The sequence below is a fragment of the Lepisma saccharinum genome, chromosome 29, assembly GCF_977018435.1.
Source record: "Lepisma saccharinum chromosome 29, izLepSacc3.1, whole genome shotgun sequence".
Classification (NCBI taxonomy): domain Eukaryota; kingdom Metazoa; phylum Arthropoda; class Insecta; order Zygentoma; family Lepismatidae; genus Lepisma; species Lepisma saccharinum.
Window position 1 is genome coordinate 40,746,669 of NC_139257.1, and position 15,888 is coordinate 40,762,556.

Consider the following 15,888-nt stretch of genomic DNA (forward strand, 5'->3'; position numbering starts at 1 on the left):
TGTAAAAATACATTTTTCTGTTTTTGATACTGTGTTCAAGAACCTACCATGGAAATGTTTGTTGAGCTTAACATGATTAGTATTTGTATATTATTCTACACAAAATGTTTGCTATTTTTGTCTAAAAAAAATTAAATCAGGATAAATTTCAGTGTGTTTACAGTTTACATATTACGTTTCCCTTCATATGAGCTTCACCCAATCAGTACATATATTTTGTTTCCTTTCTTAGAGCCAAATAAAAACTATTAAATGATTACGAGTATTAATGTACTTTCACCAAAAATGATTCTAGTATCTACAAAATCCTTATGTACATTATTCTATAATTTATTTCTTTAAAGTGGTTTAAATCAGTGATTTATATTTTGGGGGTGTTCTAAGGTGGGAATTTTAAGGCCTAGTCCCCGCGGCTCACCCAGCCTCAAATTAATGGGGGGGCAACCCTGGGGGGTAAAGGCGGCCGGATTGTGATGCTGATCACATCATCTCGAAAATGGCACTACCCCCACATCCCCTAAATGTGCCTTTATGGCACGGTGCTATATGCACCGGGAACTTTACATGTACGTATACAGATATCGCTGTCATGTTCCTGCTTTTTACAGAAAAGCATCTGTCGTTCTGAAAGAAATGGACGGAGAAGTGAGCTCCATCTCGAGATTCTACGAGGGCCGCAGCATCCTGATCACAGGAGCCACGGGTTTCATGGGGAAGGTCCTCGTGGAGAAGCTGCTGAGGTCTTGCCCTGGGATCGAACGCATGTACATCATGGTGAGACCCAAGAGAGGGAAGACAATAGAAGAGCGTCTGGAAGAGATGACGAGCCACGAGGTAAGCATGCAACTGTCGCTTTGTAGAATTTGCCACCCTTCCACAACTGGATTTGTTCGAGGGGAGTGTTGTACCGGATGGGTCATGGACGTCACCAGAAATTTTTGTACGAGGGGTATTGCATTTGTTAAGACTTGGTTATTCCGTACCAATATTGATTTTCAATTGTTAACTTTCATTATTTAACAGTAGAGAGCTAACGTGGAAAATCAGGAGCGCTGAAGCTAAGGCGTAGTCATTTTGAGGACCTTACTCTTTTGTTTTATAGGAAGAGTTTTATTGGAAATTAAAATTGGCTAATAACATAATTTGTTTCTGAAAGTATTAGTAATAAGCAAAAAACTTTTTACATGATTTAACGTTACATATAAAATAGCAATTTGTTTGGTATTCTTCACATATTGCTTTGGAACAATGACTAACTAACTAACTAACTCTCTAGCCTTCTTAAACCCGAAGGTTCATGGCTGCAGCAACACAGGCCTTCCATCTGTCCCTATCTTGAGCAAGATCTATATTGGAACAATGACTGCAATACATTTTTGTTATCCTCTTTTCCTTTCATGATTATCACAGGTTATTTGCAGGCGCGTCGGCTGATAATGTTCGCATGAGCACGTGAACACTCATGTACATGTCTTAAATTACGTACATATTAAATGCACACACACATATACGTATATTAATTCGAAAAGATACTGTTTGATGTACGAGTATACACACACACACAATTTACTCTGACACGACTTCTTTCACATCTGATAACTTTTTCAGATAGTTTGTAACACTGACTCCTACGGTGTTCCAAGGAGGGCGTTGAACACAACACAATTGCTGTGCGTGTTGCATAGAGCTGACAGCTAAGGGGCTGTTGGCCACTATACCCAGACAATGTTCACTTCGCTGTGCGAATACTGATGCAAGCGGAAATACTTCTTACATTCGGCACCAGAGTGCACCATATACAAAGCATGTCTAGGGGACTTGAAAAGGTATGTGCTATATAGTTACAAACTTTAACGATAATTCGCTAAACCTGGTGAATTTTAAGGGGGAGAGGGACAATTTCCCCTAGGTCCTTCTTGCATACTTCAAATATAGCGTGATTTGGGGGGAAAAATTGTTCAAAATAAATTGAACTGTTATTCTCGCTTTTTCAATTGAATATGAAGTTACAAAGGAGAGGAGTAAATCTGCATTCAGTACAAAAACATTATTGTGAACACTCGTATGCGAACCGCACGCGACGCCACTGGTTATTTGGATGTTTGATGGATGGATGCTGTGCCATGAGTTGTCTAAAGCAGCAAAAACACATTTTTAGTTTAGTTTTACATAACACAATTGAGTTTTCCTTGTCGAAACAAAAAAATATATGTCGCAAATTTGCTTACGTTAAAGCTAATGCTTCGTCAGAACGACTACGCATAATATCAAATAATTTGTCAAGCGGACAGCAATTCAACCCAGACAGTATCAATCCCTCCACAGTTCAAGGCCAATTGAAGGCACTGAGGGTGCCAAGCGCATTATGTGGTAAGAAAGGGTGGGGGATACCTATTTGTATTTACGCATGGTCAATTTGACGAAGCTAACATAAATACCGTCACAATTATAAGGAAACCTGCCCTAATGTGATAACGATTACACAAAGAACTACAATGTTAACATTTCATCTCTATTTATACCTAATGTTTTCTGTGAATGAATGAATTTACAATTAGGCTAATATTGTCCAGATAGGAAATTGAAACTTGCTTTAAGATACCCGCAAATAATTTAGTCTTCGCACGCTTGGATTACAGATCACCAAAAACCTCGCTTGTCACGGAGCTACTTCCACATTTGAAATTCCACGAGTTTCTAAAAGTTGATTGAATTTTTATGATAATTACCTTGTTCATAGAAACTTTAAGATGGAAGGAACTTGTAGATTTTGAGCCCTTGACCATCCTGGAGAATTACGTCGATTTTTTTATCGATAGAATTCGATGTTTACGTAATACAAAATGAGAAAAATCCTGTTTCCGAGCAGTGTTGTAGTTGTTTTTTTTCTCGTAAAAAACTGAACCCACCTCCACTTAGCACCCTCCGGGATTGCGAGTTCAAATCCAGGCCTGGACATTAATGTGCTTTGTGAGTGGCCCTTCATGAATTTCATCACTCATCCTTATCGTTGCGATTACCAAAAGTGGCAGAACAGCAACAGTAAATAACGAATTAAATCAAATCGTAAAAACGTTGTGTATGCACATTCAAATACTGACACGCGTGAATGATAGCCCCACCGAACTTAGCACTCCTACAGTCGTTAACAATTTACAATACCGGATCCTTCCGTAATTTCTATCCTAGTTCTTATATTCACGAAATACATATTCCTGATGAATTATCTGAGGTTAACATGTGGGCGTGACGTGTTGAAATTGTTAATTGACATGTAGAAGTTGTAAAATAAGCTTTTCAATTATCGCGATCGTTCTTCGTATACAAGCATGGAAACCATGTTTGTTCAACGTAGCGTTCACTTGTTCAGCAATCTGCGTGGGGTGAGGAAGATGGCGACTTTGAAGGTAGGAAATAAAGTTCTTTCTTTCCTAAGTTTTTTTAGTAACTTTTAGTTGGGTACATATTAATAATACGGGGCATTCGTTCATATTACGCATAGTCAATAATTTAGGACACTTGATCACGATTGCATAGTTAAAATTTGTCGCTCAAGTGCTACGAAACTGACATTTTTTTACATTCACGCATAGCACCACAAACCATTCACGGTAAGGTTAGGTTAGGTTAGGCAAACATAGTTAAAATTTCGTTCTAAAACGTAAAATATTGAAATAACCATTGTTTTGTGGAGAAATCCAGTGTTTCTGTTCCAATCGCGGACCACTCAATTTAGCTTATTTTGCAATTTCTACACGTGACCCCCAAATTTTAACTTCAAATTCGTGATTAGGAGGCCTCAATTAGTGAGTATGCGAAATATTACAAAAAACGGGGAGAGGTCCGGTATTGTAAATTCGCTCCCTACAGTCTAACAAAAATGTCGATCGATTTGGTTTATTTTACTTCGTTTTTGTCACTTTTGGCTAACCGCGAAGATGAAATTGATGAAGTCACACTCTTCACCAAGTGCAGAAAGAAGAGACGTAGGAAGAAACAATGGAAGATATGAAAGAAACATTGACTCTGTGGAAGAAAGAGAGAGAAACGATGATAGATATCGAGGAAATTGGAGAAACTTGAGAGGCCGAAATAATTTCCGAAGATACGGAAGACGAGGAAATCAGCGGTGGAGGAACATATATGAACAGAACGAAAGAGAATTCCGAGTAAGTGTGCCCAATGAAGAAATGGAAAGAAGAAATGCACTTCCGGATGTAGAAAGAGACGAAGCCATAGAATTAGCCAGAAATTATTGTAATGACGCAAGAAGATTCCAAGAGGGAATTAGAGCAGATGAAGATCCAAGGAATGCAGAAGAGAATAGATGGTCAAACATGTAAGGCTCTTGCAGCATCTCCCAGGTGTGAGAGCAAAAACAGAGAAAAATGTAAGTCAGGGAGAAATTGTAAATAGAAATGTACATAGTGAAAGAGAAAGTCTTGAGTTATATTTAATAGAAGAGCCGAATTTCAATGACCTGAAGCCAGGGAGAACTTTTTATGTAAAGGCAAAAATTATAGAATAAGAAGTAAAGTGCCTAATAGATTGTGGTAGGGTAATGAAGTAATGAGTTATGATTGTTGGAAAAGGATAAAAGGAAAATATCCACAAGCTCGTCTAGATGCATCAGAAAGGGATAAAATAAGATTGGTCATGGCAGCAGGGAAATAAGAATATAAAATACAGGGAACCGTCGGCGTAATGATGAACCTTCAAGGGTTAAAATTTCCTGTCAGATTCCTCGTAGTAAAAGGTCTAAGAAGTGATATGATATTAGGAATACCATTTTTGAAAAAATATGATGGTCATATTTATATCAAAGATAGAAGATTGAATCTAGAGTCAGTGGAAGAAGAAAGACTAGATGTTCCTATGGAAACTGTAAACAACGAAATGGAGAGAAAAGAATGCATTGGCAACCTCAATTTAATGTACGGGCAGATGAAGGCAGTACCAAATGATATATGTGAAGAAATTGAAAGTGAAATGAATAAAGAAAATGATGAATACACTGCATCTGTGGATGAGTGCAAAGATATCAAAGAGAGGAAGGAATTACAAGAAGTTTTGTTAGAGCATAGGAATTTGTTTAGCCAAAAGCCAGGACTCACCAGAGGGTATTCCTACGAAATAGAAGTAGATACAGAAAGACCTATAGTATCTAAACAGTATCCGATACCTTTTGCGAAAAGAAAAGCTGTAGAAGAAGAACTTCAGAAATGGTTAAGATGGGAAATTATAGAAGATTCAAATAGCATACATGTAAGCCCTATGCATATAGTTGACAAACCCAATGGAGGAGTTAGACCAGTCTTAGATCTGATAGAACTAAACAAACACGTATTACTTCCAAGAAACCAGGTGGATAGAATAGATGAGATGCTACACTCATTTGCAGGAAGCAGATACTTTACTTCTTTTGATTTGACCCTGGGATACTTTCAAGTTGAGATCGAGAAGAAGTCAAGAAAGTATACAGCATTCAGATATGGCTCAAGATTGTTTCAATTCATAAGATTGCCATATGGTTTAAATTAATCTGTATCGGCATTTATGACTGCGTTGAACAAGATATTTGGGATAGAAACTAAGCATTGGTTAGCCATATATGTAGATGACATGTGCATTCACAGTAAAGACTGGGATTCACATATAAGAAGAATAGATTGGGTATTGAGCAAATTAGGAAAAGCAGGATTAACCGTCAAACTGGAGAAATGTTCTTTTGTCAGAAAGGAAGTTAAATTTTTAGGCCATGTTATATCCGGTGGAGAAATTAAGCTATGTACAGATAAGGATGAAGCGATAAGACTTTTCCCTAAGCCAATTACAAAGAAACAATTACAGAGATTTCTTGGAATGTGTAATTGGAGAAGCAAGTTCATTAGAGATTTTGCACAAAAGGCAAAATTGTATGAGCTATTAAAGAAAACTAACAAGTGGAATTGGGGAGAAGAAGAAGATAAAGCTTTCAGTGCACTGAAGATCGATCTCATATTATCGCCTGCCATAAGCCAACCGAATTTCGAGAAAACATTTTGCTTGGGAACCGAGGCATCTAATATAGGACTAGGGGCGTATCTATTCCAGAAGGACGGGAATGGAGAAGACCAAGTCATCCAGTGTGCCAGCCGTTCTCTTAAGACTTTTGAGAAATCCTACACTATAAGTGAACTCGAATGCCTAGCCATCCTATTCGGAATACAAAAGTTTTCACCATACCTCAAAGGAAGGAGATTTAAGGCTTTCAGCGATCACAAAAGCTTGGTCTGGTTAAATTCGGCAAAGCAGTGGAATTCGAGACTTACCAGATGGGCCCTGTTAATACAAGAATATAGCTTTGAAGTGATTGATATAAAGGGCAGGGATAATCAAATTGCCGATGCATTAAGCAGAGCTCCAATAAGATCCCAACAAGAACCAGAAGAGATAATCAAATTGTCCATAAATGCGATTGTGGAGGAAGAAATTAAGAATATAGTAAAAGAAGAATGAATAAAAGAGATGAAAGAAGATGAAGAACTTAGTACTATATTTAAAATATTGGAAGGAGAAACCATTGTTGGAGAAAGGAAGATGAGAAAAGCCAGAATCAAAGGGAATTACAGAATTATAGAAGGTATGATTTTTAAAGTGAACGTTGAAAATCCACACCAAGTAAGGTTATGTGTACCCAAAACAATGATCTATAAGATCTTAACAACAGTACATGAAGAGTCAGGACATTTTGTGACAGACAAAACTTTGAGGATGGCACGTCGTTTTTATTTTTGGAAGACTCTGAAAAAGGATGTTGTGGACCATGTTAGAAACTGCGTTGTGTGCATACAGACTAAGCCATCTAAATGGAAATTTAAAAAGGAAGATCTACACGTTATAGCTCGAAGGCCATTGGATTTAATATCCATAGACTTAATTGGACCATTGCCGAGATCAAAAGGATTCCAATACATCCTTACATGCGTGGACATAAGTAGTAAATTTGTAATGTGTTACAACATAAGAAAAGCAACATCAAAAGAGATAGTTAAATGTTTCGAAGGCGGTTTCACTAAACACTATGGAATTCCTAGAAAGGTGTTAACAGATAATGGTACACATTTTGTATCGGAGTATTTCATGGACTATATGCAATTCAAAGGAGTCAAAGTAATAAATGTAACGCGATACCACCCCAGCTCGAATCCCATAGAACGATACAATGTAGAAATAGTCAGACTGTTAAGAACATACTGCCACGATAACCATACACGATGGTCAACTGTTGTTAATAAAATAACTAAATTGTTAAATAACGCATTGTCAGAAGAAACAGGAAGAAGCCCTGCTGAATTATTTCTGGGATACACGGAGGAACCATATGTGTTTGAAGAATTGGAGTGGCCAGATATGATGGAGCAAAAGAGCGAAATGAATAAAGTGATATCAGAGCTGTATAAAAAGAGAAATAGAAGAAAGACAAAGGACGAGAAGAAGGTTAAGAAAATATATATCAAGAAAGGAGATTTGGTGTTTTGTAAAACACATCCGGTGAGCAAAACTTCAGAGAAAGCTATCAAAAAGCTATTTTTCATATATGAAGGCCCATATGATGTGATAAGTACTTTTAGAAATACAGTTCTTCTAAAGCACATAAAAACAGATGTAGAAAGAAGAGAGAATTTAGACAACATTAGAAGATATAATTGTACAAAAGAGAAGAAAGAAAGCGTCAAGAAGAAATAATAGACTTGTACATATATAATTTGAAAAAAAAATTGTATCTGTATATCTTTATATATATTACGACAATTTTTTTTATGACCAACGGGGGGAATATTGTGTTACGTACCCAATAGGACCAAGTAATGTAAATAGTTTGCTAAAGAGGAATAGAGATGGCAGCACCAGGCATGCAAGATTAAGAATTGGCATAATATATGTGAATATCTTTATAAATAAGAACAAAGCAAATTGGAAAGATGAAAAACAATAGAATATATCATAAGAAGACAAAGAATAAATATGAAATAAATAAATTAATATATATATTTTATAAATCAAATCAGTGATCATATGTAAGTTAATATGAAAATTAAGGAAGTCCATGCACTGATACAAGTTCGTGTCTTTGAACAGATCTTGCATCTGTTTGATTGATTTATCATTCTCATAGCGGACATTTTCTTTACATCAGTGGCGTGCGCGTTCCAATCGACGCCCCACAGCACTTTTTGGTTGCGCGTTTTAACCGTAGCACCTACTTGAATGCGCGTGTCAGTCGTTTGCACCAAGTATACACTCTGTTGTACCCAGTTAGTGTTGGCGCGTTCCAATCGCAGCCGCAAGGGAGGATATTAGTATTATTCCCAAAGCTTAAAGGAAAAAGTTGGAAAAGGATAAAGGAATTCGTTAAATCGTCAAAACATAAATCCAGAGGGAAGTTTACAAAGAAGACAAAAAGGAAGTCCAGATCCAGAACGTCCATTAAGAGGGAAGTCCAGATCCTCCATATTGAGAAGGAAGTCCCGATCCAGACCATCCATTGAGAAGGAAGTCCAGATAGAAGAATATTCAAATAGAGAAAATAAATAATAAAAAGCATATTGAGATGAAAATTGACTGTAAACGAGAAAATTATAGAAGAAAGTAGCTTATCATGTAAATATTCTTACTCCATGTATCCTGTGTTTAAATAATATATTCGTTTAAACGTCTCCATTGGAAGGCATCCTGTCTGGTTTCGTTGTCTACAAAGAACCCTACCCTGTAGATAAACTAGCTTTAAGATTAAGGTTTATGTACCTTTGCACCAAATGGAAGTAGCATGTTAAGAGAACTAAACCCAACAAGCCTAACCTAACAACTTAGGCATTTAGCGTAACAATGAAAGCATTCCGCGGTGACGTCAGAACGCAAGGTTGCTCTAGCGTGCGATGACGGAGATCCATACTTACATGAACTATAGGTCTTTTCAGTTCTTACGGCGGGCGCTCTTCATGCTGGCAAAGGGAAGTGGTGAGCGGGGAATTCGCCGCAGACCAACAAGACAACAGCGGTGGTGCCGAGAGCTACGACGTGGCGGGAATAAGTACTACTTGCACCTCGTTATACAGGCTGCTGCGTTTCTTATCGCGCTGGATTGGCCTCTTCCCCGCTCCCCACTTCACTTGCCAGCTTGTGGAGCGCCCGCCGTAAGAACTGAAAAGACCTATAGCAAGCAACGAACCGTCAGGCCAATGAGAAAAAGTGATTAGTAGAAATAATAACCAATTTTATTATTATTACCACCGTTATAATTATTTTATAATAATAACTAATAAAAACGAACCAATTTCATTTAAAATGTTTTATTATTATTACATGATAAATACGGAGACTTTACTACTCGATCCACCAGATTTTGATTTGATATATCTCAGGAACGGTTGCACCACATCCGGTTTTTCTGAAGTCAGAAATGCTCCCCTACTTAAGTTATACCCATCTGTTTAATTTACAAAAGTCAATATAATCATTAATTTATGGTTTAAAAATGAGATTTTGCTACATATCAGTTTGCATGTTGAGCAATTTACTAAGTCATGTTCTGCCATTTGAAGAATGGTATTGCTACGTATTAAGACCGAACAATTTGTAGTTAATTGTTTGCTAACATGCCTTTCTTGTATGTGTAGGGAGCGGAAGTTGATGAAATGACATCTTTTTTCTGACATCCCGGACACGATGCCCATTAAATATACGCAATATTACAATTCGTCTAGAAAACCAAAAAAAGGTAATTTTAAAGTTCATATTTCGACAATTATCAGGTTTTAAGTTATTTTCCCGGATTTTCGGCATTTTTCGCAATATTTGGTATATTGTTTCGTCATATTTTGTCACTTCTTTCATTTTGGTAATATTCTTGAGTCTTTTCACCAAGGTGAACATAGGCCTAAATTTATCTCGCAGGATTGCAATGCTGAACTGGTGACAGTCTTTGTTGTGTCGGGGGAAACCACCAGGTGCCCGTCTGGGGCAAACTCAGATTTAAGATCAGATAAGAAGGGGCTGGAATTACCCTGGCCAGACGGTGAAACCCGCGGGGAAATTTTTCTGGACACACCACACTACATCACCAGGCAAAGATGCGGGAAATTAATGCATTTTACACCAATCCATTCAGTGTATACGACTTTCTTATTAAATTGTTTTAAAATTATTAGGTTGTTTCCATTGGAAATGTGCAAATGGTGTCATTTTTTAGGACATTCTATAGGTCATATACCTATATTTTTTAGGTCATCAACTTTCGCTCCCTAATTATAAGCATTTGAAACTGCATGCACAAGTACATGAAATGTGAAATTATAATTTTTGCTTCATATATTTACTTTTTTTTTTAAAAAAAAATAGTTGATTTGTGGAAATACATTCACAATTTATAACATTTTATGAGAATAACTGCGAGTTGAAAGTCTTAATAATATTTTCAAATCAAACAATAGTTGCCAGAAAAACTTCAGAAGTCTTATTTCTGTTAAGTAAACAGACAATTATCTTTTTCAGGAGCACCTGTAATTATGCATCAAATGCTGATGCTTCACTGAGATATTGATAATTCACAGATTAATAGAGAAAATATAAGAACTGATTCTTGGGATTTTTTTAAAATAGAGTTTGCATTTTGACTCCCCCTGCCTGTTTCCAATGTTGCAATATATGTGGAAATTTGAGCAGTGGAAGATTAGGTACTTTCACAAGTTACAATTTTTGTATGTAGTACTCACAATTTTCATAGCCTTTTAGCTGAAATTGCATATACTGAAAGGAAAGTGGTATAGGCTGAAGTTTACTGCTAATATAAGTTTTTGAAATGTCTTATTGCATCAGTCTTGTTGTTGTTGTTGTTGTTGAGTTGGTGTTTTATGCACTTTATGCACAGTATGGCTAATCGGGACTGGACCTACAGTTTAAAGTGGGATCCGAACCACTTGTGCCTCCACCGGGTATCGAACCCGAGACACCTTGATTACAAGGCAACGACGCTACCACTGCACCATGGGGGAGGCCGCATCAGTCTTGCAAATGGTCCATGTACACAGTCATATTTTAAACTAGAACTTTTGTTTATTTCATGGCTATATTTCTTTAATACACTCAATGTGGATTGTACTGCACTTACATCTCTCTCAAGCAGGGGCACGCATCCCCACACAGGGCAATGACACGTCCCCCCGAAATCACATCAAGTCTTTCCCCCAAATCATGAAATTCGTTCCCTCAAACCATGTTATAGTCCCCATAGAGTAATATTTAATTAAGACTGTGTGTCTACTGTAAGTAACTTTTTCCTTAGTTTTACTGAACACTATACTTGATATGCCCCTCCTTCCTAGGCAGAGGTGCCAATCAGCACAAGACCGTGGATGCATTACCCCCCCCCCCAATAGTTCATCATAATCCCCTGAAAATAGTTTGGAATTTGATGATGTTTATTTGAAAAAATACCATGTTAAACTGAAAAACTAAATATGCTGACCAAGGCAGTAATTTATTTTATTAAAAACATAAACTAACGTAACGTTTCAACCTTCTAGCAAGGTCTTCTTCAGACTCTGTATCAAGTACAAAAGTACTTGTACTTGATACAGAGTCTGAAGAAGACCTTGCTAGAAGGTTGAAACGTTACGTTAGTTTATGTTTTTAATAAAATAAATTACTGCCTTGGTCAGCATATTTAGTTTTTCATAATCATGGAAACAAGGCTTAATGGAGTTATAACATGTTAAACTGTCCATATTTTTTAATTGTTCAATTTTCGAAATAACGGAAGGTTAGCACATTGTGAGTGGAGAAAAAGATTTATAAAACCTAAAATTTGAGTATTCAACACAAATTGTTATACAACTTAAGATATAAAATTCAATTTGGTCAAAGGCAAGCCAATTAACATGCTCCAGCTGTGTGACCGATTCAATTATTGTTTCACGAGACATTACAGAACCCTAGCTAGAAATTCCTAAGCTCAGGGCGAGATTATAAATAAAAAATTAAAAGTCTACAAATTGGTATTTATACAGCAGCAATGGTTGAACTTTATATTACTTTAAGGTACAAAATACCCACTCCCCAAATCTCGATGGTGCAGTCTGTGCCAAAATTCCCCCTGTGGACATCCCAGCTTTCAAGAGTGAAAAATTGTGTTATTTTTACTTTTTTCTCCCAGTTGTTTCAGACCCTGAAGGAAGCAAGCGAGAATGCACTGAGCAAGATAGTGCCTATCAAAGGTGACATGACTGAAGCTGGCCTTGGACTGAGTGAAAATGATCGCAAAGCATTGAGAGAGAGTGTGTCTGTAGTTTTCCACAATGCTGCTTCCATCAGATTAAATCAAGACTTAAGAACTGCCTTCAGACAAATTGTAACCGGGACTAAGGAACTACTGGACCTTAGCAAAAGCATAAATAATCTAGAGGTAGGTTAACATTAGATCATAACCATAAAAATAATAAAAGCAGCTTTAATTCAGGTAATGCATATTGCTGTTCTATTCATAAACTTTTACCCAACCTTCTAATATCACATAATCTAATGATGAAAACATACAAAACAGTCATTTTGCCGCTAGCCTTATTTGGTTGGGAAACACTAGAAGTGGAACATAAATTAAGATTTTTTAAACATAAAATCTTTAAAAAAATTTGGCCCTAAAAAGAGATGAAACAATAGGTGACTGGAGAAGGTCACGTGATGCTGAACTGTATAATTTATATCCATACCTTGATATTTTTAGAAAAAATAATTCAAGAAGACTTTGGTGGACAGGCCACGTAGCACGCATGGGGAGAATAGAAAAGTATATTGGGCTCTTGCAACACCTCATATAAGGAACCACTAAGAAGGCCAAGTCATTTTATTAAGGCGAAGAGAGACAATTAAGTACCAGTTGTGCATTTATTTCAATATTGTCGGATTGGGCACTGCTATTTAAAAAAGGGTTTATTATGCAAGAGAGTATGAATTTCTCTCCATGTTGCAAGTGGAAAATGTTCTTCAAGTTGATTAGTAAGCTAGACACGATGATTAATAAGTATTTACAGAATCCCATGTATTCCTTATGGGAAATCAGCTTCAACTTCAAGTTACGGCTAATCAAATGAAAGTGTTGACTTTTGCTACTACTATGACATAGTTCAACGTGTCCTTTTTCTGTCCATGTACTTTTCTACGTCATTGAATGTTTGATATTCCCAAGAGAACGAATAAAAATGGTCCCGTAACTCTAATGCATTTCTCCTTGCCTCATACAGCCATCCTGGCAGTGTTGCCAAACCTGATGTGAATAAAAGAGCTAAATTTCACCATTAAGAGAGCTAAAGATGATTTTCAAGGAGCTAGATTAACGAAGGCTGCATAAAGTGCCTCCTAAGGTAATTTTAGGTGTCAGAGGGGTGGGGGCGCTGCTATTACCCTTAGCTTTAAAGTGATGGCAATTTATTCTTAATTTTCACCGCCTACGGGTGGCATAGTTCACAGCCAAACGAGTGCACAGAAGAGCCAGATCTGGTTCCAAAAGAGCGAAGTTGGCAACAGTGATCGGCAGCTGCCGCAACGAGAAAGACCTAGGGGAAATTGTCCCTCTCCCCCTTAACATATTAATTTAGGTCCCACTGAACCTTTGACCTGCGCAAGCCAATATCTATGATGGGAAATAGTGTTACATAGGCACAAAAATATTGCAAATATCTAGACACCAGTGGAAGCAAACCACATAAGGATTCACGTGAATGCTCTAGAAGGAATTCTGGGAATTTTTCAGAATTTGGAAATCGTAGTGGTTTTTCAAAACAAGAGGAATTTTCTAAAAAAGGTTTCTCTGGTGTCGACCAAAGGTTCAGCATAGCTTTAAGATTTTGACAGAATTTTATATTTAACTAATGTAAACATTTTCTCATTAATAATCAATATTCATGGTTTTACAGGCTTTTGTCTATGTTTCCACTGCCTATTCAAACTGTGAAAATATTGTTGTGGAGGAGAGGCATTATCCTATGAGCCATTCATATGACAATGTCAAGCGTTGTTTGGATTTCTTAAGTGATGAATGTGTAAAAACCATGACACCTTTGTAAGTATAAACTTTCTCTATCATAGTTTACGTAAGTATTGAGATGTAGGTAGTTGCTGAATATTTTCATAGTATTGAAAATTGATAAATCTGTTACATTATAATATTCATGATACAAAGCACCATGAAAAAAATAATTCCATTACACAATCATTAGAACACATACTGAAATTCCCATAATGCATCCTTAACTGAAAGACGAAGGTGGCAAAAGGTTACATTACCTTATTCTCCCCAAAAAGCATGGGGTCAAGGGGGGATGTTTGCCATCCTGGATAATGAATGTCAGCTTTAAAATTATACATTATAACTGCGGACAAAATTATGATGGTACCTGTGCCTCATGCTGATTAGCTTGCATGCTCAGAGCCTCAAGGAAGAAACGAGCATGCTTTGTCTTGAGGCAACTGTCATGACAAAAGGGCATTTTAGCTAAATCTGATTAACAACATGCATGGTGAGTGTGGTGATATAATGGGGAATTTTGTAGATTGTGGTTATTTCTATTAATTTTATATTTGTTTAAGTATAGAGGAACCCTTTCTAAGTTGTTTTTGCAGTAAAGTTCCAACATTTCACACTTTCATTTCAAACACAATAATTTGTTAAATTTGGCACACACAGGAGATGTACTACGTAGAACTTTCAACAAGAAATGCAAGCTCGATCAGGACTAGAACCTGGGTCTCTGGAATTCCTTGCCATTACTTTACCACTGAGCTACCTAGCTGGAGACAATTCCACACAGGTAAAACAGCGGAAGCAAAAAATCAGGCGAAACCAGGCCAGCTCGGTAGCTCAGTGGTAGAGCCAATGGCACGGAATGCCAGAGACCCAGGTTCGAGTCCTGGTCGATCCTGCATTTTTCGCTGAAAGTTCTACACAAATTTGTGTTGTTATCAGTGGCGTAGCGTTATAGTACGCCCGTACGCCCGGCGTTCCCAGATTTAAAATTTCAAAAATGCTTAAATGCTGTGATTATAAAGTAAAACGTGACTAATTTCATATATGTTTGACCTTCATGGCATTATAATAGCTATTTTTCGTGATCCGCTTGCAACGCTCCACTCTCAACACTCGTTCTAGCATCTCTTTTCAATGCCTTTCCCGGCCGGACGCCGAGCAGGTTCGGCGTACAGGACTCCTATATTCCTTGCTGCCTTTATGGAGGGAAAGCTTCCATTTCTACAGCACGCGCGTAAATGGGCTCTCTTACGCCAGCGTACGAGAGGTCTACCGTGATTGGTTCATGTGACCCTTCCTGCCTTCTGAAGCAGACGACAGCGGTAGAATTCCTACCCGGTTCTTCGCTCTTAGCGCTCATGCAACTCGTGCTATGTGATGCTACAATACGCAATATTGACTGACGTAACTTTACCAATCTCAAATATACGGCTTCTTAATGGCCACTGTATTGTATAATTTATCGCACGAACAGCGATGTGTATTAGAAACTAAAAGATCAACACAGTTTTTGTCAAATAAGTTGGTGAAGTCCTCGTGATAGAAATTCAGCCTGTGGCTGCTCTACCACTTAACCCGCAAAACTATTATTTTTTTATTGTATTTTTCCGTTATTATCTAACTACTTAATATTGTGTGAATGGAAATGTTTAGCATTCATTTGAAAACTCTTAACATCGAATGGTCTCTGGAGAAAATTATTTTAAAATGTTTATCAGCATTCTCAAGATGAAATAAACAGTGGTCTGAATTACTAATCGGCACTGTTACGTCAGTAGAGTGTACGATATTTGGATCATCCACTCTGCTTTTCACAGTGCGCCGAGACG

At 37.3% G+C, this 15,888-nt stretch overlaps 1 protein-coding gene across 1 annotated transcript in view; it reads left to right on the forward strand.

The window, feature by feature from the left end:
• Nucleotides 1-636: 636 nt before the first annotated feature.
• The window catches only part of LOC145981200 (putative fatty acyl-CoA reductase CG5065), a 37,982-nt gene continuing 22,730 nt past the window's right edge, over nucleotides 637-15,888 (forward strand). Inside the window, exons 1-3 of the mRNA XM_083114324.1 lie at nucleotides 637-834; nucleotides 12,194-12,442; nucleotides 13,950-14,095. Coding sequence (XP_082970450.1) covers nucleotides 709-834; nucleotides 12,194-12,442; nucleotides 13,950-14,095 — 521 coding nt within the window. The 5' untranslated portion in view covers nucleotides 637-708. The remainder of the gene's footprint in view (nucleotides 835-12,193; nucleotides 12,443-13,949; nucleotides 14,096-15,888) is intronic.